Below are 24579 nucleotides of genomic sequence, written 5' to 3'. Positions count from 1 at the left end.
GTGTGTGTGTGTGCACCTCGCTGTGGATCATTCAGTTTGCCTTTCAGGGCAAATCCACACAAACACTCTGGAGTCTCAGCCAAGCATCAGCATCGACCAAACAAGAGCTGGGGTGAAAGCACTCAGCTGTACCAGTGGCATTTATTACTGGCACACATGATGAATGTGCTTACCGTACTTATTCCCAGAGAGATATGGAGGACAGGAAGAAAGCTGTCACTGAATTAGCTCCTATTTTCTCCTCTCTGTCTGTATTTCTGTCTTTCTGTCTTTCTCTCCATCTCTTTCTCCCTAATTAAAAAGCCAAATCAGGAGTATGACTGCACAAACTGTGTCTGCCAGTGACATTCTCCAGTCTAATCCTCATTTTAGCCCTCTTTCCTCATCTCTGTCTCTCTCCTCTCCTGACTCCTAGTAGAAAACCACACCAAAATCTTTTCTCCCCAAACACATAGATTTATTCAAATTTACTATTTGCATAACTCAGTATTTACATAATTGATTTCCAAGGAAGCGTTTCTCACCATGTGATGTTGTGTTGTAGACCAAAAGGTCTCATCCTGTCACACACACGCGCACATGGATGCGCATGTGTACACACACACACACACACACACACACAACACACACACACACACAAACACACACAGTCTTAATAGCACATTCTCTGCCTCTGTTTTTCTGCGTCACACACACACACACACACACACACAGTCTTGCCAGACCATTGAGGTTTCAAGTTTAAATCAAGCATGAAGCGTTGCCGAGCTGGTGCATCTGGTGACCCTCATGGTACAACCACAGCAAACATAATTCAGCTAAGCATAGCTAATCAAATTCAATGTGTTCCATAAAATCAATTTGTTTATCTAGAAAGGACATCATTAATTTCACCATGTTGGCAAAGTATTTTCCCTTTTTACCTGTAAGTAACCTGTAGTTACAGCATGCGCTGAATGCAAACCTTACCTCCCATTTGTCATCATGACATGATGATTTGATTTGCCCTTTATGATTGTTCGCCTACTTAGATTTAAGACCAGGATGAGGCTGACATTCTTGATGCTTGATTAGAAGTAGTTGGTTCAACCATGTCGGAGATCAAAAGTGTTCATAGTTGTTCTGAACAGCCGCACTCAGTGGTGGAGTGGCAGGACAGCCGTCATAGAGAGGGCGGTGATACTGTTGAATATGGGGATAACGGCACACATTTTCAGAGAATCTCTTCTGGAAGGCTTTCATAGCTTGACTGATTTGTTCATATGAAAAGTGACAGAAAATGTTTGACTATGTCGTAAAAGTATTTTTTGGGGGGTGGGGGTTTAGAGGGAGGGAAAAGAAGCTTGTTATTGTATTTCTAAGACAATGAATGGAGAAAAATTGAGGATCATTTTTTTGGTGGGTTATTATTGTTAGCATAATTTGACGATAGTACTCTGCTGGATCGCCTATCTATGACTAGATAAGTTTCACTCATAATTTTACTGGCAGCGTAGAGTGAGAGATAGGTGTTGTTGCTATGGTTACCTACAGTTTGATATATCCACTCACAGTTTTTAGAAATATTCTTAAACCTGAACTTCTTTAAAGGTATCCTGTTATGTGATTTTTATAGATGCCTATAAGTCGATGTGATTTATGTTTACTGAAGGGTCATAATTAAATTGATTAATAATACATTAATATTACATGTAGGAGCTTTTTTTGTCATAATAATCTTGGTGAATGTATGAGCCTTAGTCTATTTGGAATATTTCTCTGGGCGTGTTTTTGCTAGCTCCGTTGATCCAGACTCTTAATGTTGAGACTGAGGTTGCAGACTGCTGGTCACCAGGGAGCATGAAAACAATGTGTGTATATACCTGGAATGCTATTGTCCGCTACGGCCCATGGACTGCACCAAACTACTTGGGTGTGTGTTTGTCTGCATCTGTATCACAACAAGCCCCCGCACCTCTCTTCTAAAGTCTATCGTCTATGGAAATGGGACCTCCACACTCCTGTGAACACGCTGTGGGAAGCCACACACACACACACACACACACACACACACACACAGAGTCAGACTCAGGCACATATTCAGTATAGGGCCAGCCACTGAAGAGCGGGAAGGTTAAACAGATGGCATCGGCTGTATCCGTTACACAGATTACTCAACACACACACATACACACACACTCTGTAGCAACTGGCTTTGCGAGTTCACCTCATTTAACTGAATGGTGTCTTTATGAGGCATAGCAACATTAGAGCCACCCACTGCTCTAATCTATCCCTTTCTGTTTTGTGTCTAAAGCTGGACTGGGAGCACTTGGTTTGAGTGGGCAAGGCTAGACACACCCAAATATGTTGTCCTGTGTGTCTGTGTTGTAATGCTTTATTTGATTAGGTGATAGACGTATTGTAACATATTGTAGTCTAGAATATGCTGTCATATAACATTTTATGGTCGCATTCAAGACTCATACATTTACAGGTCTGTAAATTATTATATGAGAAACACATAGTAAGGTGCTTAGTCTTTCAGTGCTGGCTGTCCAAGTCCTGCTAAGAGCCGCTGTAAAACAGGCAATAAACACACACCTGTATAACATAACTGCCTTTTAAACATTAATGTGCAGGCTAAAACCTAACACTTCTACCAGTCGTAAAACTACACTTTGAAATAAATATACTTAATTATTATTGATTTAAAACGTTTGTTTGGTTTTTATGGTGTACTGAAGATGTACTTAACAAAACAAAATTCATTTGTTGTTATGGTTTATGCAAAGACACAGTCTGTGATCATATTTTTTTTTTTTTTACAAATACTGTTTTCTGAACAAGAATCAAGGCACTTCTTTAAATTTGAAGCAGTGAAGGGAGACAAGACAGTTGGGTGGACAGGGAAGCAGTAGTGGATTTAAGGCTGACATGCAGGAAGAATCATGTGCCACAACATCCTGAGTGTATGGAAAACGCCTGTGCCGTCAGTTTGACCAATGTAGAGATTACTGAGTAGAATTTCATGTGTTGTTTCATCACCTTGGCAAACTAGTAAGTTATCTGGTCACAGAATGCATGTTGGGACACGCTTGATGCATTATGTGACTGGTTAAAATTACATTCCATACAACACTCAACATTTGGCAAATTAGGTTTTATACTAACAAGTAGTCCTCAGCCAAATATGTGCAACTTTTACATTATGGTGTCAATTACTCTGTGACTGTCTGTACTAACCTTGTGCCCTCCTTGTTCCCTTTTGTAATTATTTCTTTTACTGTTATCTCTGCTTGCGCTCTCATTTTCCCCCTCATTCCCGGCTGTTTCTTTATTCATCGTACTTCACCTCCTTTTTTCTTTTCCTCATTATGCTCGTCTTTTATCCTCCTCCTCTCTGTCTCTATCACCATCCCTTCTTGTGCCTTCCTTATACCTTCTACTGTCTCACTAACCACTGTCCCCTCACTCTCTCCTAGCCAGCAGATTTGGATGTCTGGGTAAGCAACACTATCAGTGCCAGTTTCTCCTGTTTTTTAAGCTTTTTTTGTTGTTGTTGTTATTCTATCTCTCTCTCTCTCTCTCTACCGCTACCTCTTCCTTTCCCTTTCTCCCTCTCTCGCTTCTCTATTCAAATGTCATGTTTTCATTGTGCATTAAAGCGAGGCCGTGAGTGTGCCGCCGCCACCATTCCACACAACAACACTTTGGGAGGTATTCAGCTAGAAAATTACACATCATCTGTGCTGCTGGCAGAGGTGATTTTACACACACACAAACAGTGCATTCACAAAGTATTCAGACCCCTCGACTTTTTCACATTTTGTTATGTTGCAGCCTTATGCTAAAGTCATTTTAATTCATTTTTTCCCTCATCAATCTCCACTCAATATCCCATAATTACAAAGTGAAAACTGAAATTTAGATGTGTTGGCAAATTTATAAAAAAGAAAAAATGAATATCACATTGACATAAATATTCAGACCCTTTACTAAACACTTAATTGAAGCACCTTTGGCAGTGATTAGTGCCTCCAGTCGCCTTGGGTATGACACGAAAAGCTCTGCACACCTGGATTTGGAGATTTTCTCAATTCTTCTCCACGGATCCTTTCCAGCTCTGTCAGGTTGGATGGGTCAGTGGACAGTCATTTTAGGGCTCTCCAGTGATGTTCAATTGGGTACAAGTCAGGGCTCTGGCTGGGCCATTTAAGGACATTCATAGAGTTGTCCCTAATCCACTCCTGTATTGTCTTGGCTGTGTGCTTAGGGTCATTGTCCTGATGGAAGGGTAATCTTCAACTCAGTCTGAGGTCTTGGGTGCACTGGACCAGGTTTTCCTTAAGGATATTTCTGTATTTTGCTCCATTCAGCTTTCCCTCAAGTCTTGACCAGTCTCACTGTCCCTGCCACTCAAGAACACCTCACAGCCTGATGCAGCCACCACCAGGTGATGCTTGGTGCCTGGTTTCTTCCAGAAATGACTCTTAGAAAAGAGGCCAAACAGTTCAATCTTGGTTTTATCAGACCAGAGAATCTTGTTTCTCACAGTCTGAGGGCCCTTTAGGTGCTTTCATATGTCTTTAACTGAGGAGAAGCTTCCTTCAGGCCACTCTTCCATAAAACCCAGATCAGTGGAGTGCTGCAGTGATGGTAGTTTCCCCCGTCTCCACCCCTGATTACTCAATTTGATCAGGCCTGGTTGTTCCACACTTGTTCCATGTTTTTTTGTATCCTTCCCCAGATCTGTTTCTTGACATGATCCTGTCTCTGAAATCTGCAGACAGTTCCTTCCACCTCATGGTTTGGTTTTTGCTCTGATCTGCATTGTCAGCCATGAGACCTTATATAGACAGGTGTGTGCCTTTCCAAATCATGTCCAATCAGTTTTATTCACCAATGCTGTGCTCCAATCAAGGTGTACAATATAACAAAATGTGAGAATAATTTGTGGTTGCACAGTACTGACACAGCTCTTAAACATCAAACAACCGCTGTAAAAAGGAAAAAGTGCAGTAAGCACAGTATAGGGATTTGCAGATGTGCTCTTTGTGTGTGTGTGTGTGTGTGTGTGTGTGTGTGTGTGTGTGTGTGTGTGTGTGTGTGTGTGTGTGCACAATATCAAATGAGAGTGCAGATCAGCTAGAGAAGATGCTGTTGCTTCATCAGATCTTTGTCACACCTAGAAATGCACAACTTGGGTACAGCAAGCAGTCACCATTACACCACGACACAATATGCGTGTGTCTGTGTGTGCGATTGGTTGTATGTTGTAATACATATATATTACATATTTCAATGCTATATAAATCTATGCCCTTTTCCTGCCTCATTCCCGGCCAGCTTCATTGTGTTCATACACCATATCATGTTCATACTTCTGTTGTACAGCTTCCCTCATTACCTTTATTGGTTAGAAACAGTGCGTGTTCATACGTGCCCTAGCACGGATTGATTTTGTATTTTAATTCCCAGGCACACAATTGTAAACTTCCACAGATCAAATATGTGCATTCTAGAGAGTTCCACCAGTCTGTGTACACCATGTCCATGTTATCTATCCTTTTATGCAATTCAGCTGTTCAATGTTGAGGTCCTTCTTTATCTATTGCACACTCTACACATCGTGACCAAACTTATGACAGATGCATGCAATCACTAAGATCCTAAGCCAAGACGCAAAGTTTTTATTGTATCTGTTTAATCCAGTTCACTGCCATTCATTTTGGTTTGTCGTAGGTTCAAATCTGCCAATTTTTATATAGTATGAATAATAAAAACATAGATTTGATATTCTGTTGTCATACAAAGACACTGCACCGTATCTTTATTGCTAAACAAATGACTCTGTGACTGTCTGTGCAAAAATGTCTTAATATAGCTTTCATGTTTCAACAGTAAATCTTCACTGTAATATTGTGATTGGATTATGTAAAATGAGATGGATTAGTAATGCACAGTGAGTGAAAATACAAAGCTGATGGCATGGTGTAGGATCAGGGTACTGTAGTGTGCTTGCCATTCAGCTACACTGATGTTTTGACAGTACTTGCTATTGTCTTAAATTTGGATCGTATACATCTCTTTTGACTATCCCTCTCTCTTGTTTTTTTTTTCCATAGGTCCTCATTATACTTTATTATGTTATTATAGTTAATATTTATCACAAAGGAATCCCTTTTCATTCCATTTTATGCAACTGTGTAATAATACTGCCACATTGTGAAGCCTCATACTGGTAAAACAAAATGGCCATTGCGTTAGTCATGTTGCATCTTCTGGTGAATCTTTCCTCAAAGTGAATCTTTTATTTAAAATCCCTAGTGCATGTGCATTTCTAACTTCAAGCTGAACTGGCAACTTGTTTTCACAGTGTATCTTTTTGACGCCTGCCTCCTTCTTCTGCTTGCATGATGCTACGCCATGGCCCAAACTATGGGTTTTCCTTCAGCCAATCTGCCATCTTGCTGCCTGTCAAAGCTTCGCTCAGCGGGCATATTAAAGTGTTTCACCTCATCATAATGCCAGCATCGCCATGTCCACCCCTGCTGCCGCTGTGCCAGTCACATGCCACCTCAGTAGTTTTGTAAGTTCTGTTACATTAGATAGAACCCCTATTAAATAGACATTCTTTTGTGTTTTACTTTGAGGTGTAGATGCAATGTCCTTTTCATGTATAGTATCATAGATTTCCATCAAGCATCATGTATTTATGATATTATGATATACCCATACACATGAGAAGGTACTGAAATAATAGTAATGATAATACAAATACATCGAAAAACAAAAACTTGCAAGTTGACACTATAGCCCCACACTTCAGGAGGGTATAATGATTTTTTTACCATGGTTTCCCAAATTGTTTGTGCCATCAATCTGTTGTTAGAGGAAAATTTATTTGCACACACAAAGATGCATCTCCTCTGTCATTTATATATGTTAGTAGTGCATCAGCTGATATAGTAGCTCAGTTACGTGCTTACATCATGACTGAACAGTAGTTGAAACAGTCCCAGTAACCACTATGAAGTTTGGATTTTTAGTCATGAGTATGTTGTCAAGTATAATGATTTCATATTGTAATTTCTGATTTTTCTTTTTTTGTCATGGAATATGAAATAGAGTTAACTCACTAACACTAACTGTCAATTATATTTGATCATGTATTATATATGTATGTATTTATATATGTATTTCATCATAGGTGAGAGATGTGTGTACATGCTTTTGTCTTTTAGGTGATATTTTTCAGTTTATCAGAAACCGCTGTTGTAATCATGTTTTGTTCATCTGTTGGGCAGTGAAAGCTTGCCTTGTTTTTTCTCTCCTCAACATTTACCTCTGGCTGGTGTCCCCCGTGTGCAGAATGCTCATAAGCAAAGGAAGTGAATATGCTGCTTTAGCCCATTACTTTTAGCATAATTTTACCCGATTAGTAACTATGTCAACTTAAACATTGTCAAATGAAAATTTTAATTATTACATGGATCATGAATTGATTTCCCTCTCTTCCTTATTTCCCAAGAAGTCAAAGTTGAGTATTTATACAGGCCTGTGCAGGTCATATTAGGGTAGGAAATTGTCAGGTGTAAGTATAAAGAACCTTTACAGCGTATTATAACTACTTTTTCATATTCTGACTCTTTTGTATAGAAAATGCAGTGTTTTTTTGTTTTGTTTTTTGTACTTTCTTAATTCTTATTCTTCTTTGTCTTTTCCTCCTTCTTCCTCAGGCCAAACAACTGGAGAGCAAAGAGAAGGAACTGGCCAGCATCTCCAGCTTCTATAAAGAGCAACTAGAAATACTGGAGAAAAAGGTAATATTATTCAATCATATTTTTCCATCATATAAACATACCATACCATCAAAAGGAATGGAGCTCATCTAAAAGGCTTCATATGTAAACATGCTTCCTCCAATGTGTGCATTAATTGCATTCCAAGATGTTCAATTAAAAAAAAAAAACAAAAAAAAAACAAGTTTTGAAAAGCAAGACCCGCTGTATGAAATCATAGGGAGAGCTGACATTAGTTTATGTAAATCAGTGAGACTGTGCATCTTTCTTTTCATCATTTTCTTTGAGGTTTAGAGAGCGAGATACTAGCACTTAAAAATTTTGACATGTATAACTGGAGACCTCACTAATGAGATAAAAACGTCTTGTAGGCTTTCACTGAAAAGAAGTCTTCACACATCAGGAATAGCAAAACAAGTCTTAAGGTGACATATTACTCAGTCTCCTTGGAGAGTAAAATCTTGTTGAGACACAAGACACTCTTCCCTATCTTGGAAATGTCAAGCCCACATACCGGTGTCTAAATGTAAATGTAAATGAATTGAAAGTTTCAGCAGACAGATGAGAGTCACGACTTGCTGTTGATGGACCAGCACTCAAGAGAGTTTTCACAGCGCGGCCTCTCGGAGAGCTTCGGTTGCCTAATCAAATGTACTGTGCTTTTTCTCATCACTATGTCCTTTTGCTAGCAACTCGATCTTTTCACAAAAAAGAAAAAAGAATAAGAGCAGTTTGTTGGGTGCTTTTAAGAAATTATGACCTGTGTTCCCTCCACCTGAGCACTAATGCACAGTTGATATTTTGCACCCTTTTAAAAGCCGCCAGCACAGTTGTTTGATAAATGTTGCTTGCTTTTTAATGAGTAAACTTGTATTTGTTAAAAGATTTGTGAGGAGCAAGGTTGGTACTGGTGTATGATTGTAGGGCAGGAAAAACTGCTTTTGGCTCTTGATTATTGACAAAGGTTAAACCGAAGGACAAAAAATTATGAACAAAGAATGTAAAACGAGAGGAAAGACGAGGTAAATATTTAGATTTTTCTTTTTTTAACAATACCATGATGAAGTGGTGAAAAGGTTCAGGTAGACACACATATGCCCTCACCCCACCTTCCCCACCTCACCCACTTTCCACACACCCACAACTCTCCTTCCAGTATTCAGTAGACACTCTTTGGGACTTGACTCCCCCACCTCCCCTCTCCCTGTCTCTCTCTCCCTTCGGCAGGGCCCATCAGGCAGACTGAGGACCTTATCTAGTCCCTGGCACTCGCCTCCTTTAGGCCTCTGAGAAAACCTTTTACATAGCCAAGTTAAATGGGAGAGCCCCTTGCACACCATACAGCAAGCAGCATACGCTGCAATGCTTGATGGAATGGACTGATTGGCAGAAGAGCGGAGGATGCTCTATCTTTCTCCGCTCGCCGCCGCAGTCCCTTTTTCTATCACTTTTTTTCACCCCTCACTTGCTCGCAGCTGACCTGCATGCGGATGAGGGAGTGAGAAAGAGGGGGACTGAGAGCAAGAGATAAAGAGGCTATATGGACTGAGCATTAAACAGACGGTCTATCCTGAGCCGGCGTCCATCTCCCTTCTTCTCTTCCTTCATTTTCCCATCTAGCACTCCATTCATCCAGGCCTCCTTTCATGCATCTCTCCTTTCCCTGCTTATCTTTCTTTCTTTCACTCTCTCATACCTGTGGCAAATTCCAGTTGGGGTGAAATAAATGGCCACTTAAAAGTTGAATTGTGGCTGACACAGGTCATAAACATAAATGCAAAACACAAATTCACACAGTAATATGTCTCACTTTTCACATAAATAATGATCCAAGCATGTGAAGAAAGCTTTACATTGCTATATCCAGGCCACCCTCACCATCTATCCCATATTGTATCAGATCCTACTGTATTATTGCAAAGCAGAGACTTTAAGGTGATGAATGCAATTGTGTTAGTATGAATACTAGTCTGTGTTTTTATTCTATAGATAATTTCAGACACCAGAGCTTCTTCCATACCACCATATTGATTCTTTTACAGAAACGGACACGCAGGCTCTCATGCACATGCAGTTCTGTTTTGGTCTCTTGATGATCAGAGATTTAAATCAAATGTAAGAACAGCCAGATTAGATGGAGAATCCATTGGTAATTGGTGTGTGATCTTCCCCTGAATCAACATTTTACTCTGGCTTAGCAGCAGCCCCTTCAAATAGGCTTATAATTGTGTGTGTAACCATGTGCGTATGTGGCTGATTACCGATATGAAAACACACACAAACATTCTCTGTGGTGTCCAGTTTGCTGTAGGGATGAATGATGATAACAGACTATTGTGTTTGTCTAAAGGCTGCGGATGCTGTCGAGTCCACCACTGGCGCAAATCAGAAACGTGTGTGTGTGTGTGTGTGTGTGTGTGTGTGTGTGTGTGTGTGTGTGTGTGTGTGTGTGTGTGTGTGTGTGTGTGTGTGTGTGTGTGTGTGTGTGTGTGTGTGTGTTGGTCATTATGACAGGTTTGTCCGCTTGCTGTCACTTCAGAAATAATTGTGATAGAGTGACCAATCCGCTGCACAACTTAGCATTTACCCTCTTCCACACAATAGAAGACATCCCAAGAGTGAAACAAACCCAAACATACCACTACATCCTCCATGTCTCCTCTCTTCCAGTCCTCTCCTCTCCTCTCTCTCTTGTTTATTTGTGGAAGCCCCTCTAATCTGTGCGCAGTGTACAGGTGGAGTATATCTGTCTTCATGTGGCAACATACCCTGTGACTCTGTAAACAAGTCTCAGTTTAAAATTCACCTCTTTTAATCCCCTCTTCTCCCCTTTGTTGACTGCTGCGTCTGGGGAAAAAAAAAAAAAAAATTAATCCGCCTTCGTCCAAGTGTAGAGCGTGAAGCAACCCCTCCCTCAAAATCCTGACATCAGCCCATCTCAATCCACAGCTCCTGGAGGGTGTTCAGACGAGTGTGCATGCAAGGATCATTTGAGCACAAGCATTCAAATACAAACACAGATTTAGTCACACACCTGCACGTATGCAAGCTTACACACACACACACACACACATGCAGCACACGTGCACCAACACTAATCCCCTCCATGAGCCTTTCCAACACCCCCAAAACCTTGCCTTCCCCCATTGAGAGTTATCATCCCCCCCCTTTCTGTCTCTCCACATTGGGCTTTTGTCCCCATGGGTGCAAATGGCTGGGAAGAGCTCAGAGTATGTGTGCCAGTGATAGTGCTGCCACTTCTCTGGTGTCATGAGAGCCGAGCTGGGGCTGTTGCTCAGGGTCTGTTCTGTCAATAGACACAAAAAACATGTTGATACACATAAAAACAACACACAGGCTTGCAGTCCCCCAAAATTAACAGGATAAGCTGAACCTGCCAGTCCAAACACTGTCTTCACACTTCCATTATCCTCATTGTCCCCATATTCCCCTGTTTTATTAGCAAGAGCAGAGACATGATAGTTGTACTTTTACAACGTCCCTCCCATAACCACAAACTACCCTTGTTTATAGTCTCCATGCTTAATAGCACAGAGTGTTTGACTGTTAGTTTGCATGTGTGTGTTTTTTGTTAGAGAGACAGTAGAGACTCTTTAGCCAGAGCAGGAGATGTGAATTGGTTCCCGTTTAGAAGAAGCTCCAAATTGTGAGATACCCAATAATCTCTCCAAAGCACATGATTTACAAGTTTCTGTTTTAGTGTTGGATTCATGGCAGAGAGAATATGTGTGACTTGGCAACGTTGACAACATTTTGTATTTGCAAAGCATTGTTTTCAAGCGATAGTGGCAATTTCACATTTTTGTCAATGCATACCATTAAATTGAAGATTTTCATAGTTTTTATGGATGATTGTTGCAACCCTACAGTATGTAGTAGAGCATCAGTCACCAAGGGTACTATCTAATATTAAAATCTCTTGTTAGCTTCAAAGCCAGACAGGTACACTTGGCAGACATTTTTTCCTTACATGGGAGTTTGAAATTGAAAATGGATGTTTTGCTGATGGTTGTTTTTTTTTTCACATTTTCAATCAACCAGTTCCTTTTGTACTACATTCCCTGCTCTAGCTTACTCTCTTTTGGCCTTGTTAGGGTGCAAACAAGGCACTTTACCTTTAAACCACCTCCTTGGTGCTTCCCTTGCTGGTGCCATACTCTCTATGTCCTGCATAATCTGAGGCACCCTTGGGTTTAAACCCCTGTTGAGTCTTTTTTTTTTAATCTTGGCTCAAACACAGGATGTCCCACAAGGCAACCTCAGACTTTCAAGTTTCAGCTCAGCTTTCCTCTGAGTGTACCCACTGAGCCCTTGACCTAAGGCTAAAGGCTAAGTTGCTAACGTGTGGCTAACTTCTTACCTCATATTCCGCCGGAGCCAGGCAAAGTATTATTCTCCTGTGGTCAGACTTACTGTCTCTTTACTGTCCCCGAATCCAGGACTTGGTTTATTGCACTTTCAAATTGAATCATTAATTGGTTATGTTTAATGCTCAGTACATTAATGAAACATCTGAGCAGGAGTTCTGAGCTCTGGAGCTGTCTTTTACTCCAAAGGTTCATGATACTGGGATGACGTATACTTCACCTCCAGTCTTTGGAGCCGCAGACGTTACCCCCTTGTTGAGGTGTGGTATTTATGCCTAGTCCACACATTGGCATTGGGGAGATTTAGTGGCAACAGGAGTCTAATCCTGAGTCCTTTCCCTAGATAATCCAATGTAACACAGCCAGGAGACATAACTGGCAGGGATAAAGCCTTACACCTAGGGATGTTTGGCATTTCCACATAGTGAATTACCGTGACAGTCAAATGGAACACAAACTCAGATAAGAAAGGTAAACAGGAAATGGTCACACTATTAATTTCTCCTCTAATGTACATTGTCTATAGCTTGTTTACGGCCATTTTGCCTTTTTTTTCAACAATGTGCCAATCAGAGCTTTGTTTGCAGAATTTGGAATGAGGATGCTATCCTCCTGTGCCAAAGCCTGAAAAATCTCCCCAAAAATGGCATGAGATGAGATCAACAAAGTTATATACAGAAATAACAACAAACAATAAACTGCAGCAGTTTTCGTAATGATGGAAACTGACATAGACTGGGCGGATACTATAACTTCTATTTTACCATTTTTTCTTTAAAGGAAAGGATAAAGGGGCAGATTATTACATTGTAGGAAATACTAGCAGAAAGGATTAAGGAAAAAGATGCCTATGACATTGCTTGAGTCTTCTCCAACACCAGACATTCAGATCAGGAAAAGCATGTCTGTGGATCAACGTGAAATAATGAGATATGAAAATGACTAGGGGGCACTGGAGGAGTAGAGAGCTAGGGATTGTGGAGGAGGTTTGTGTTTGATCCCATCTCTTTCCCTGCTCAGTCACTTCACTTTATCTTCCTCTCCTATCACCCCATCTATTGGGAATATAGGGAATAATTAAGTAAAAGCATGTGCGCTGCCGTTATTGGTTTAAAATGGTGATTACTGCGAAGAGAATGTGTATGAGAGGGTGGTGATAGAGATTTGCCCTGTGTTTGGGGCATTCTAGACAAACTTTATTTCATATGTTTCATACGCAAAGCTTGTAAGGTGATCATTCATCTCACAGTGCTGGTGATTTTAAACACATTCTCAGTACCGTGGTCTGAAATACTACGCAACTTATACATTTTCTAAACTACTTATACTCATGACTTCTTCCAGTGCATCACCTTGTAAGCAACTCAGGTCATGATGCAGTGTAGTTAACACTGTGACCACTGATTACTAAAGTAAAGGTTTGCTGTATATGACCTTGCCCTCTAGGCATGAGCTCCATCTGTGTAGTAATTGCTGTTTAAATGCCACTGTGTATCGCATGAAATAAAACATTATGGAGTACCAACAGTCCATCAGCATTCGGATTTGTAAGCAGTGCTATAAAATTCAAAGGTCTCTAATTTAACGAATGTGACATTTCAGGTGGTGATTTATACATTTTGGTTATCATTACTGGCTTATTAGATTTTGAACTGAAGGTAAAAAATCTTGTAATTGTGGTAACATTATGTAGATATGCATGTTGTTAAGCTTCGTGGGACTTCATTTGAAGACTCTGACAATGATGTGATCTGAAAATTGAATAATGTTAAAGCCTGGAAACAAGTTCACATATCATTACAAGCAGCATACGTCTGAGCAGCCTTCTTTATATTCAAAGTATAAAGTGAAGTGGAACTTCTGCAGAGCTGTAAAATATCCCTGAATTGATTTACACCTTTCTTTGTCTCTTTGCCTGCAGAACTTTGACAACTACAAGGAGACGGCTGAACAGTACAACCAGGCAGCTACCAAAGCTGAGGCTCACATCCGGTAAATACTGTGAATGAGCTTTACAACACCATTTACTGTGGAAAGAACCATTGAGCATAGTCATTACGTTGTTGTTCCCTTACTGCCTCAGTACTACTATGTTTTTACGAGCCTATCGTAGGCACAAAAAAAAAAAAAAAAAAAAGGTTTCTGAATACACCTGTAAATTATCTGTTAGTTGAAGCAAAGTCTGAGAACTTTGGATAACGGAGAGAAACCAGCTCTGCCAAGCAGGAAGTCCAGACAGTTGTTAGAATACAGATGTGAGCAGAGACCAGAGTGTGAAGCCTTTTTGCAATATTGGCTTCCTGTTAATGTGAACGCCACACCTCCTGCATCTGCCTGACAGTAAAAACATTGTTTTTCACACATAGTGGTGGGGCTGGGCGATAATTTACTGTTATCACTTCTCGTGTCCCATATAATAGTATTGTGACAAAATTCTCAAATTAACATGTCAAAGTTTACCATTTTCCAGATGAACGATCAGTAAAACTGTTCCAGCATGAGAGATTAAAATACTTGAGAAAATATGCATTTTTAATTTAGGATTTCGATCTATTGAAATAAGTATTTCACACAATGTGGAAAAGATAGTTTTGAGCTTTTATCATGTAATTTTGTCATAACAGGCCTATTGTAAAACAATAGATACTGATGCAATTATTATTGACGCTATATGGCTACTGTGAGGTGTACTGTCAAATTGTCTACTAAGTGCAGTATATTTTGACCCACTTTAACTTATTTAACTTCCATTTCATTAATTCTGAGAACATTACACTAAAATAGCCTAATAGATCTCACTCACTGCTTATTTTGTCTTTGTTTCCTTCTTGTTTCTGTTTAAGTCAACCATTTTCTTTCTCTTTTTCTGGCTTTATCTGAAAATTAGATATGGCAAAGAAAAAATGAAAATTGCTAAATATATGAGAGTATTATTGTCTTTGTGTTTATTCCTCTTTGTTCTTTCCAGTGCTTGGAGAGACAACTTGAATTGTCTAAAGCTGATTAACATTCTGTGCTGTGAATGGGTGCTAGGTTTCATGTATTGTTTGTAAAAAAAAAAAATATATAAAAATGGATGCATTCATGTGGCATATTGGGACTCTTCACATTTTGGCCAATGCGTATTATGATTTTGACATCATCATCCTCTCCTTGTCTTTTTTTTTAAATAAGGATACACCTCTATATTATCATCTGTCTTGTAGCCACTACCGACTTGGCCTTTTAACTTGGCCCCATTCTGCTGTTAAATAAACAGAAACAGCAGGATTTCGCTAGAAGCAGAGGTGCTTCTCTGGGATTACAGAGTTCAGACCTCACCTGCTGTCAAAAAGCATGTCAGTTTGAGTCAACACTGAATCACCTCCATACTGGGAGTGTGTGGGCCTTGCCAATTTACGCCCCTTTATAACACCCATTCTCACCCCTTTTTGGAAGGAGACAAAGCCAAAGAGCTCAGCGAATCCAATTTAGTCAGAAAGCCATTCATTTTCCCTTTTCCCACGTGCATGGCAATGATTATTGCAAAACTGATGAAAGATGGCTAATTAATCCAGATCTTTTTTTATTTTATTTTTCTCTCTCTCATCCCTCACCTTTTGGTTTTCATTAACACATAAAGACTTTGCTTTTCTACCCTCTCTCGCATGTCTTACTGTACACCACTACAACCAGGACTCCAGTTAGAATTAAGCATCTCCAACACAAAACCTGTAAAAAACCATAATGTAAGAGCCACCTAATTTTCCCTCTACTGCCAGCAGCATTAATTTAAATTTTTAGTTGCACACGCACACAAAGTCACATGAGATCCACCTGGAACCCAACAAACACAATTGAAAAATGAGAAATCTCCCTGCAGAAAAGTAATCACTTATTATTGGCTTGATTAGTACATTTTAAATTGATATTTTAATAACTGTCTGAAAAGATTAATCATGATGAAATAACTGCACTTTTTCCTCATTCACCTGTTTGCAGTGTGTGATTTATATACGGATATTACACATGTAATTGAATAGTCTAAGACCTTTCCATTGGATAATAAAGGTAGAGTAAATTAGTGGCTCAGTTCATTAAAGGGTTTGTTTATTTGCAGCCGTAATTTATTTCCCAATAAACTCTCTACTTCATCACTAAAATGTCTGTTCATAGCAAGTTGGGAAATGATATGAAGTTATAAACAGTGTCAGTTTACACATTGTTGCATCAGTGTGTTACTTTGCATCGTAAGGTTTAACAAGTTAAAGTGCCTTACCATTTAAAGGCAACCTTCAAATCTGTCCTAGAAATTTTATTGCATGCCATTTTCCTCTCTATAGTGATGTATTATTGCCATTATTATGATGTAGTCAGTCTAGTGCATCCCTAGAAACAGCAAGAGGAGAAAGTAGATATACGGTCTTTTTGCCAGCTTTGCACTAATGGGCAGTGACCTCATCCTCGACACTGCCATACGTATGCACCTGGTCCATTGAATTCAGCAGCAGTTAATTCAAGTCCCAAATTTTGTCCAAACGGTTGCATTAGCAAGGATTTGCTGTTGTCCACAGCTGCAAGGAAGAGGTTAGAAGATCAATTCAGCACGAGTTTGCCAGAGGAATAGCATTTTGTCCTGCCATAATGTGTTGCCCATTATTTTCTCACTGCATGCATACACACACACACACACACACACACACACACACACACACACACACACACACACACACACACACACACACACACACACACACACACACACACACACACACACGTGTGCACACAAACTTCCACTCCCTTTTCACTTTCTATCTCTGCCACACATACAAGCACACTTTGTATTCAGGCAGTCATGTGCTCGTCATGTTCTGTCAGCATTTGGGCAGTGTTTCATTGTGCCATGGTCACACTGTCATTTCACACTACACTGACCACCCAGTAATTATTCTATTTACCCACTGCTAAAAGGAGGGGGGAGCCGTAGGGGGGCTGCAGCACAGTCCAACGCGTTATGTAGCTACAGTATGTCTTTTTCTTCTGATTTTGTCTCTGTCTCCAGTTGTGTTCTCTGATTGTCTCATTTAACTAATTCTAGAATCATTTTCTGTCTCAGTCACTTGTTATGTCTCTGCCCATGGTTTAACTTTGTCTGCCTGTATTTATTGCCCTCAGCCTCTTTTTCTTCTTCTTCTGTCTTCATGTTCTTAGCAGGCATGAGAAAGAAAAGGAAATTAATTGAGCTTAAAAGGTCAGCTGAAAAAATAATTTCTCTCTTTCAAGTAAAACTATCTGGCACTTGTGTCATTTGGATTCTTTTCTCTTCTTCCTCTGGATAGTTTTGGTTGTAGTAGTTGTATTGTTGCACATGAAGGCCAGCACATTGGCTGATGAAGCCACAAATATAGCCAGAGAATGACAAAACCAAAATGATAAGTAGCTAATAAGCACTGCAAGAGTGAGGACTTAGAGCACCTTCAATATTGCTGTGACTATACGGAGATCACCTTAGTCAGTGGTTGAGAAGATGACGCGTAGGATTAGAGGTTTCAAATTTGATAAAAGCAACCATGACTGGCCGCTGGTAGGAGTGTAGGAAAACCACATAGCCCCATAACCCTTTTTGGGGATATGGAAATCAGGCACAGTGGTCTGAATAAGTTATAAGGGACTCCACAGCTCCGATTTCCTTTTAGTCATTTCCAGTTGTTTATTGACATTGACAGTACTCGCACTTTGGCTGCTATTACCAACCTGTGATTTCAGGACCGGCTCTACATAGTTTGCAAGTTAAAGCTAAAAGCTGACTCTTACACCTGAGGAGGGTATTTTGTTGATAACAACGCAACAAGATGGACGCTCACTGTGACATTGTCCCTTTTTTCCTACACTGAAGAGATCACACTCTCCAAAACATTATTCTCAAGTGGAGACATAGTGAGTGGTGAAACATTATCTGGTGCCATTTGCTACTTGCCTTGCCCAACAACATGGGGCATTTTAGAGGAGTTCATCCATTAACCTTGCCTTGGGGTATGAGACTACCCATATTCCCCAAAAATACCTCACCCAAGAGACCCACAACATTGCAGCTGAGCTTACCTTAAGATGTTAAAATCCATTAATCCTCTTAAAAAAAAAAACCTTGCTACTCTCAAAGTGTTAGCAAAGACAGAAACTAAGTGAACCTCAGGTGGATGTCTGTGTGAGGATTCACTATGAAGTAAATGCTGACAGTTTGTGGTTAAAAGCCTGCTTTCATGTGGGTTTGTTATTTCTACTTTATTCTGTATGTGTGTCTATTCTTGTGTGTATGTGGGTAGCGTGTCCAATTAGTGAAACAGACAGGTAGCTTACTGTGAGGATCTCTGTGCCCCCCAAAGTAGCAGACTGCTAGTCATTACTAGAGACAGGGCCTGTCTGCACTGTGGTCCAACAAAGACTTACCAATAAGACAGAAAGCTACAGTCACTCGCGCACTCTACCTCTTTGGCTGTCTGTAAAGAGATAAAGAAGAAAAATATAAAGAAACACACGCGCACACACACTCCTGCAAATGATCACATTCACAGGTAGGTCAGGTTTACTGGTCTCTGCACTTTGACAGGTGAAGACTTAGACAGGTGTCTCCTAACAGGACAGCACTGGCTAATGGGTTACATTTTTCATTGCTGCATTTAACAGCAGCTTTTCATCAAGCCATTGTTTTTATTTTGTTGATGTGAATAGAATCAGAATTAGTCTATTTGCCATTACAGTAAAAAAGGATGCAGGGGTGGGCTGATTTTACTTTTTCTCCCCCGATATTGACTCTGATACATTACCTCAGGGGAATCTGCCAATACTGATTCCCAATCCGATAACAGTGCTTTTTCCTAAATTTAAATTATGCATACCACACTGTGTGGAAGGAAGTGTGAGGTAAGGCCAGGGATTGCTGTAGTGGTAAACACTGACTCAGCAGCCCACACACTGAATGAATGTGACTGATAGCGGAGATACAGTCTTTTATAATTAAATTGACAAAGTTACTGTATTAGTTTGTGGATCAGACTTATAAATGTCAGTATCTACCCTGATATCAATCCATGTATTTATATGCAATTACTGAATGGATCGGAGTGGATCCCATGTCAACTCTGATCATGGACATCGCAGTTATTATTATAATAGGAAAAATGTGTAACTTTGTGTATTGCTACCACTGCTACAAGGACAACAGGACCTCAAACAGGGACGAGGGACATTTAAAACACAGTAGTCTACCATAGTGTGACACACTGTATATATTCAGCCAAGCAGTGCAACATGCAGCAGGCCATATGTAATACTGTATCCTCCAGGCAAAGGAAGAGATTAATGTGATAACAGTGCATTTTATTGTGCAAAAATAATGTGTGTACATTATTCACTACACTTGTTGTGCTTTACTGATTTGAAAGCAACACTTTTTCAAAAGAAAAGTGAAGTTGTTTAAAGAAAAGGACCTTTTAAATTAAATTACACACAAAACTGGAATTGAAATTGTTGATGATAAAAAGGCTAGTGATGGGAAGTGATAGCAGCGAAACGCTCCAAAGAGCATGTCTCACCCGATGTCACTCACAACTCGAGTGAGTCATCCAACCGCAAGTTCTCCTGATTGAAAAGTTATCAGCGATGAGATGTCACACACAAACACACGTGCACATGTGCACCTTATCTTGTTCCCGCATGTCACCTGTTTTAATGAAACACTCTCCTTATCCCCTCCCATCTCTCTCTCTATATATTCCCACAAAGTGAGTTTGGTGGGGATCAATCAGCCGGGCTAACAGAGTGCGAATTGTTCTCCTACATTCCTATCTCCCCTCAGCACTTCAGTTGTCAGCGTATGAAGATACGGGCGGAGTTCTGTCTGTCTTCAGTCCATAACTTGTAGTTGTTTTTGATTGCTATTCCCATTTGAGGACAGAGACTTTGTAAGTGTTTCAGTGGAGTTGAGATTAAATTTGGTGAAGGTTTTGGGTGTTGTCATATTGTGACATTTGAGTTTAGCATTTAACAGTCCTGCATCACTTAGCAAAGGTGGGATAAGTGATTATTATGACTACCAGAATAATCATTGCTACTGAGTTATGTCAGTCCCTCACAGGCTTTATGAACTAAATCTGTAGTTCTGATTTTATATGATTCTAAAGTAAGATTTCTGCCTGCTGAAGTATAATGTTGTGGATGTTATCCTTACGGCAGTATCATGAAAGCTTTACAAAGCCTCTAACAATACGTAGATGCAGGAGCTGTCATTCCTTCTGATCTCACCCCAGCCATGACATCTTTGATCCTCTCTTCTCTTCCCCTCCACTCAGCGTAATATTAAAAACCAAAAGTACAATGCCATGGCTGCTGCTTTAAAGGAACCCAAATCCTTGTCATCAAACATTAATAACCATTCACACACCACACACACACACACACACACACACACACCAACACCAACACAAACAACACCAACTTTAGACACAGAGAATAATAAAATGCTACGCCTTTACGATCTTTCCTTTTTCTTCTTATTGCTTTATTCCCCAATGTCACGCTTTGCAGTAGCGCAGAACTTGAGCTCTCTTCATAAAAACCACACACTGCCAAGGTGAGACAAAAAAATAATGAGAAACTTTAACGATTTGAGCCTAAATCATTCTCCCCCAACTCTGCACGTATTTATGCAAAATGTCACATGCAGAAAGCAGTTGGAGTGTTGTTTTGCTTCTTCTCCCTGCGAAAGTTAGCTATCAAACTAGCTGGGGCGGCTAATGTTTTTCTAATAAGAGCTCACCTTTAATTTCAGTCAAACGAGGCAGTTGGTGCAGATTAGCAGAGGCAATTTTCTGCTTCAGATTCCATTATTAAAACACTCCTGCTATCAGAAAGTTTCTCTTGTTGAATTGAGAAAAGAATGAGTTTTTTTTTTTTTTTTTTTTTAACTTGAGCTTGGATTAATACCTTGGGGCTATTGTTGCTGTTATCTTCTACTCTTAGGGAGTAATTCAGAATACCAACCAGCTGTCAGAGTGCAAAGTCAAACATCAACCAGTCGTATAATTTTAATCATGTGATTGAAACTCTTCCCAACAGATTTTAAACTGACTAACACAACAACACCATTTTTGTTTTCAGTGTATGCAAATCATCTGTTTTAAAAGGCTTACCTTGGCAAATTCTCCTTTCAATCTCATGTGGACATAATGTCCTTTTTAATTTGAATGAGAGACATTCAGCCCCAAATCCTATATACAGTATCATAACATTATTAGATATTTTAATAATAACTCAAGCCAGCTCCTCAGATGAGTGTATCCAACTTGCTTTAACATGATTAAAACTTGTCTATTCTTGTTAACATGTGTGTACTATATAGACCTTATCAGTGGCCCATCTGACTGACCGTTAGCAAAACATTACACAAAGAGAACTAATATTCATCTGCCACCCTGAGCACAAAGTGATGTGGCACCACATGACATGGCAGAGGTACAATGGGTTACTGTTTGTCCATGAGAGCTGAGGGTTGTTTGTCATTTAATATGTCACTGTCATGTTTGTTCTCCCTCTCTCTCTCTCTCTCTGCCTCTTTTTCTCTCTCTCTCTCCCCCTCTCCATCTCCCTCTCTCCCTGGCTGCATTCACTTCCCTTTTCATGAATATTCTCTCCGTCAGTGATTTATTTAATCCTGTCGCTCTACCCTCCACTGCACACGCAAGCACACATGGGCACACATACTGAGACTACACAAGACACACACCAGTGCAGAGGAAATTTTCCCACAGTTTTCCATGTGTACAGTTTATCTTGTCTGCGTGCGCACACACACACACACACACACACACACACACACACACACACACACAAGCCATTGTGTGTGTGTGAATCTCAGGTGGTCAGCCTCCCAAAATAAAAAGGCATGTCCCATCATGTCAAATGAAGCCATGCGTCTCATTCCTCATCAAACCAAACACTAATTCTGTCTCTGTGTCTCTGGCTCTTTCCGCAGTACAGTCTTGTATACAGCCTGAAATTATCATTGCAGGATAACAACATGAAGTTCATTATACATTTACATTTATATCAAGTTATGTCAAGAAAGAAATTGACAAGTCACCCTTTCTGCTGTCTGAGATGTCTCACTAAGGTTTGTACTCTACAAAATTTTAGACAATAAAGTGTCACACAGAGGGAGCAGAGAGAGGTACAGGATCCCTCTTCTATTCTATTCTATTCTATTCTACTTGGGGTTTAAAGTTCATTCTTGACCTTGGAAGCAGCAGTTCATAAAGTAATCCTTCAATAAGTACCATTATGTTGATGTTCAGGAGCTTTCAATCACAACACATGATCATCATCAGCAGATGGAGTTTCTGGATTTTTTTTTCACACTTCAACTATTTAATCATGTTGGCTCAAATTTGAGGTTAAACGTTTATTCTTGCACTTGCACAAATGAGAATGGCTTTAGGGGCTCTAAAAAAAGACATTTGAACATATAATCACATGACAACTGGGCAAACTGTGGATGAAGATCACATGATATAGTAGAAAGCCCCAGAACAGTTGCTGAATGAACCAGTGTGTGTGTTTATTCTGTTCTATTCTACTGTATTCTATTCTATTTGATTTATCTATTTATTCTGTTGTGTTCTTTTTTGTTGCTAGTCGGCTATGTGTACATGAGATCTTGTGCAGGATGCAGTACTGTGAATGATAAGTTATGTGTCTCTGTCTTTGTGTGTATGCATTTGCATGTGTGTGTACATATCCATATTCCAATCCTCCCAGTTACGAGTTCTGTCACAACAGCAGGTAAATTACCACAAGCAACAGAGCACTCAAGGATTACCCTCGTGTAGGATTAGCATTCACTACCTGTGTGTGTGTGTGTGTGTGTGTGTGTGTGTGTGTGTGTGTGTGTGTGTGTGTGTCTGTGTGTGTGTGTGTCTGTGTGTTTTTGTGGGTGTGGATGTGATTGTGTGCTTTTGTCTACACACATGTACTGTTTGTGTGAGTAAGATAAAAAGAAAAGGGAAAGTTTGACTTTGACTCCTAAGCTGCTTTGTGTATGCATAATTCATGTGTCTCCACAGGCTGCACCTTGAAGCCTTGGAAACTATCTTAGCTACTCCAACTGCAGCTAAAACAAACCTCAAACAATCTCAAGTGTTTTATTTTCTTTTGCTCATCATAAGCTTTAATGACACAAACCAGAAATTGTTGGTGCTGCTGTTACTGCAATTTCAACTCAGTTGAACCTTGAAGAGTCAGTAAGGTTTACTCACCTGTACCTTGTGTCTTGATTTAGAGCAGCCAGTTCTGGTCTATTGTCTTTTTATTTGTGCAAACCTGATGTTGAAATTTCAATTGGACTAGTGATCCTTTTTTTAGAGTCCCATAAATATTTAATGTCATTAAAGGAAGTATGGCTCAATATCTGACAAAGAATCAACAGTGGAGAATACTAATCAGTCAGTTCTCTTTTGTTGACATTTTTAGGCAATACTGAATAACGGGTAGCAACACCTGGTACAAAACTACTGCTTTAATTTCTAAAACATGAGGCTCTATTAAAACAGGCAATCCATTGAGTCACAAAGGAACAACAGGATGTTTGCAGCCAAGAGATTCGAGCACATAACAAATGTTTTCGGCTGGTACTGCTGTGTTATAATCACACTGATCCCCCTCTCCACCCTCTGCTTCTAGACCCCGGCAGGCTGCGTCTGTGTGCACTGAACTTCAGACCAAGGTGCTCCAGTGCTACAGAGAAAATCCACAGCAGACCCTGCACTGCTCCAGCCTGGCCAAACAGTACATGACCTGTGTCCAGCAAGCTAAAAAGGTAGGCGAGGGCTATTTACAGTATGTGTGTGCATAAGAGAATGAAGAAAATAGTATTTGTGGACAGGATGGTTGTGTGAATGCTTGGTTTTGTGGGAGGGTTAGGTTGTAATATGTGTCAGCATTTCCCCATACGTAGGGCTCTGATTAAGACCCACACTGATAGATAAAATCACTCAGTTTCTCATTCAATTTAGGTAAATCTTTCATTAGTACACCTCATTTCACTCTTTTCAAATTAATTTTTGGCCACACACACGTCTGAGTTGTGTGTGCTGTAGTAACTGAGCGGGGACTAGAGGGTTCGCTGTGAGCAGTCGCCCAGCTAGCGTCCACCAATAGTCTAATAGATGTGAGGCGTTTAGGGTAGATCTGTAAATTGTAGCTACAGAAAATTACCTTGGTTACCTCAGTCACACACCACCCACTACCACAAATAAAATCTCAACCTTTGGGAAACAGTTTATGTGAATGTTGAATGTGTGTCACAGGTAACACTGTGCTTCCCAACTTTAAATCAATTTCCCACTCCCTTTGTTTTTTCCTTTGCCATTATCACT

The 24579-nt window shown here is 40.0% G+C and overlaps 1 protein-coding gene across 3 annotated transcripts in view; it reads left to right on the top strand.

Moving 5' to 3' along the window:
- LOC130187031 (MICOS complex subunit mic25a-like) overlaps positions 1 to 24579 on the top strand; it is a 53085-nt gene that overhangs the window by 13956 nt on the left and 14550 nt on the right. For 2 of the 3 annotated variants that reach the window (XM_056404458.1, XM_056404474.1), the window contains exons 5-8: positions 3465 to 3485; positions 7722 to 7805; positions 14094 to 14164; positions 23885 to 24020. In XM_056404458.1, the coding sequence (XP_056260433.1) occupies positions 3465 to 3485; positions 7722 to 7805; positions 14094 to 14164; positions 23885 to 24020 (312 nt within the window). The remainder of the gene's footprint in view (positions 1 to 3464; positions 3486 to 7721; positions 7806 to 14093; positions 14165 to 23884; positions 24021 to 24579) is intronic. The other variant, XM_056404467.1, reaches the window with a different exon arrangement.

The sequence above is a fragment of the Seriola aureovittata genome, chromosome 2 (genome assembly GCF_021018895.1).
Source record: "Seriola aureovittata isolate HTS-2021-v1 ecotype China chromosome 2, ASM2101889v1, whole genome shotgun sequence".
Classification (NCBI taxonomy): domain Eukaryota; kingdom Metazoa; phylum Chordata; class Actinopteri; order Carangiformes; family Carangidae; genus Seriola; species Seriola aureovittata.
This window is presented reverse-complemented; position numbering and strand designations above follow the sequence as displayed.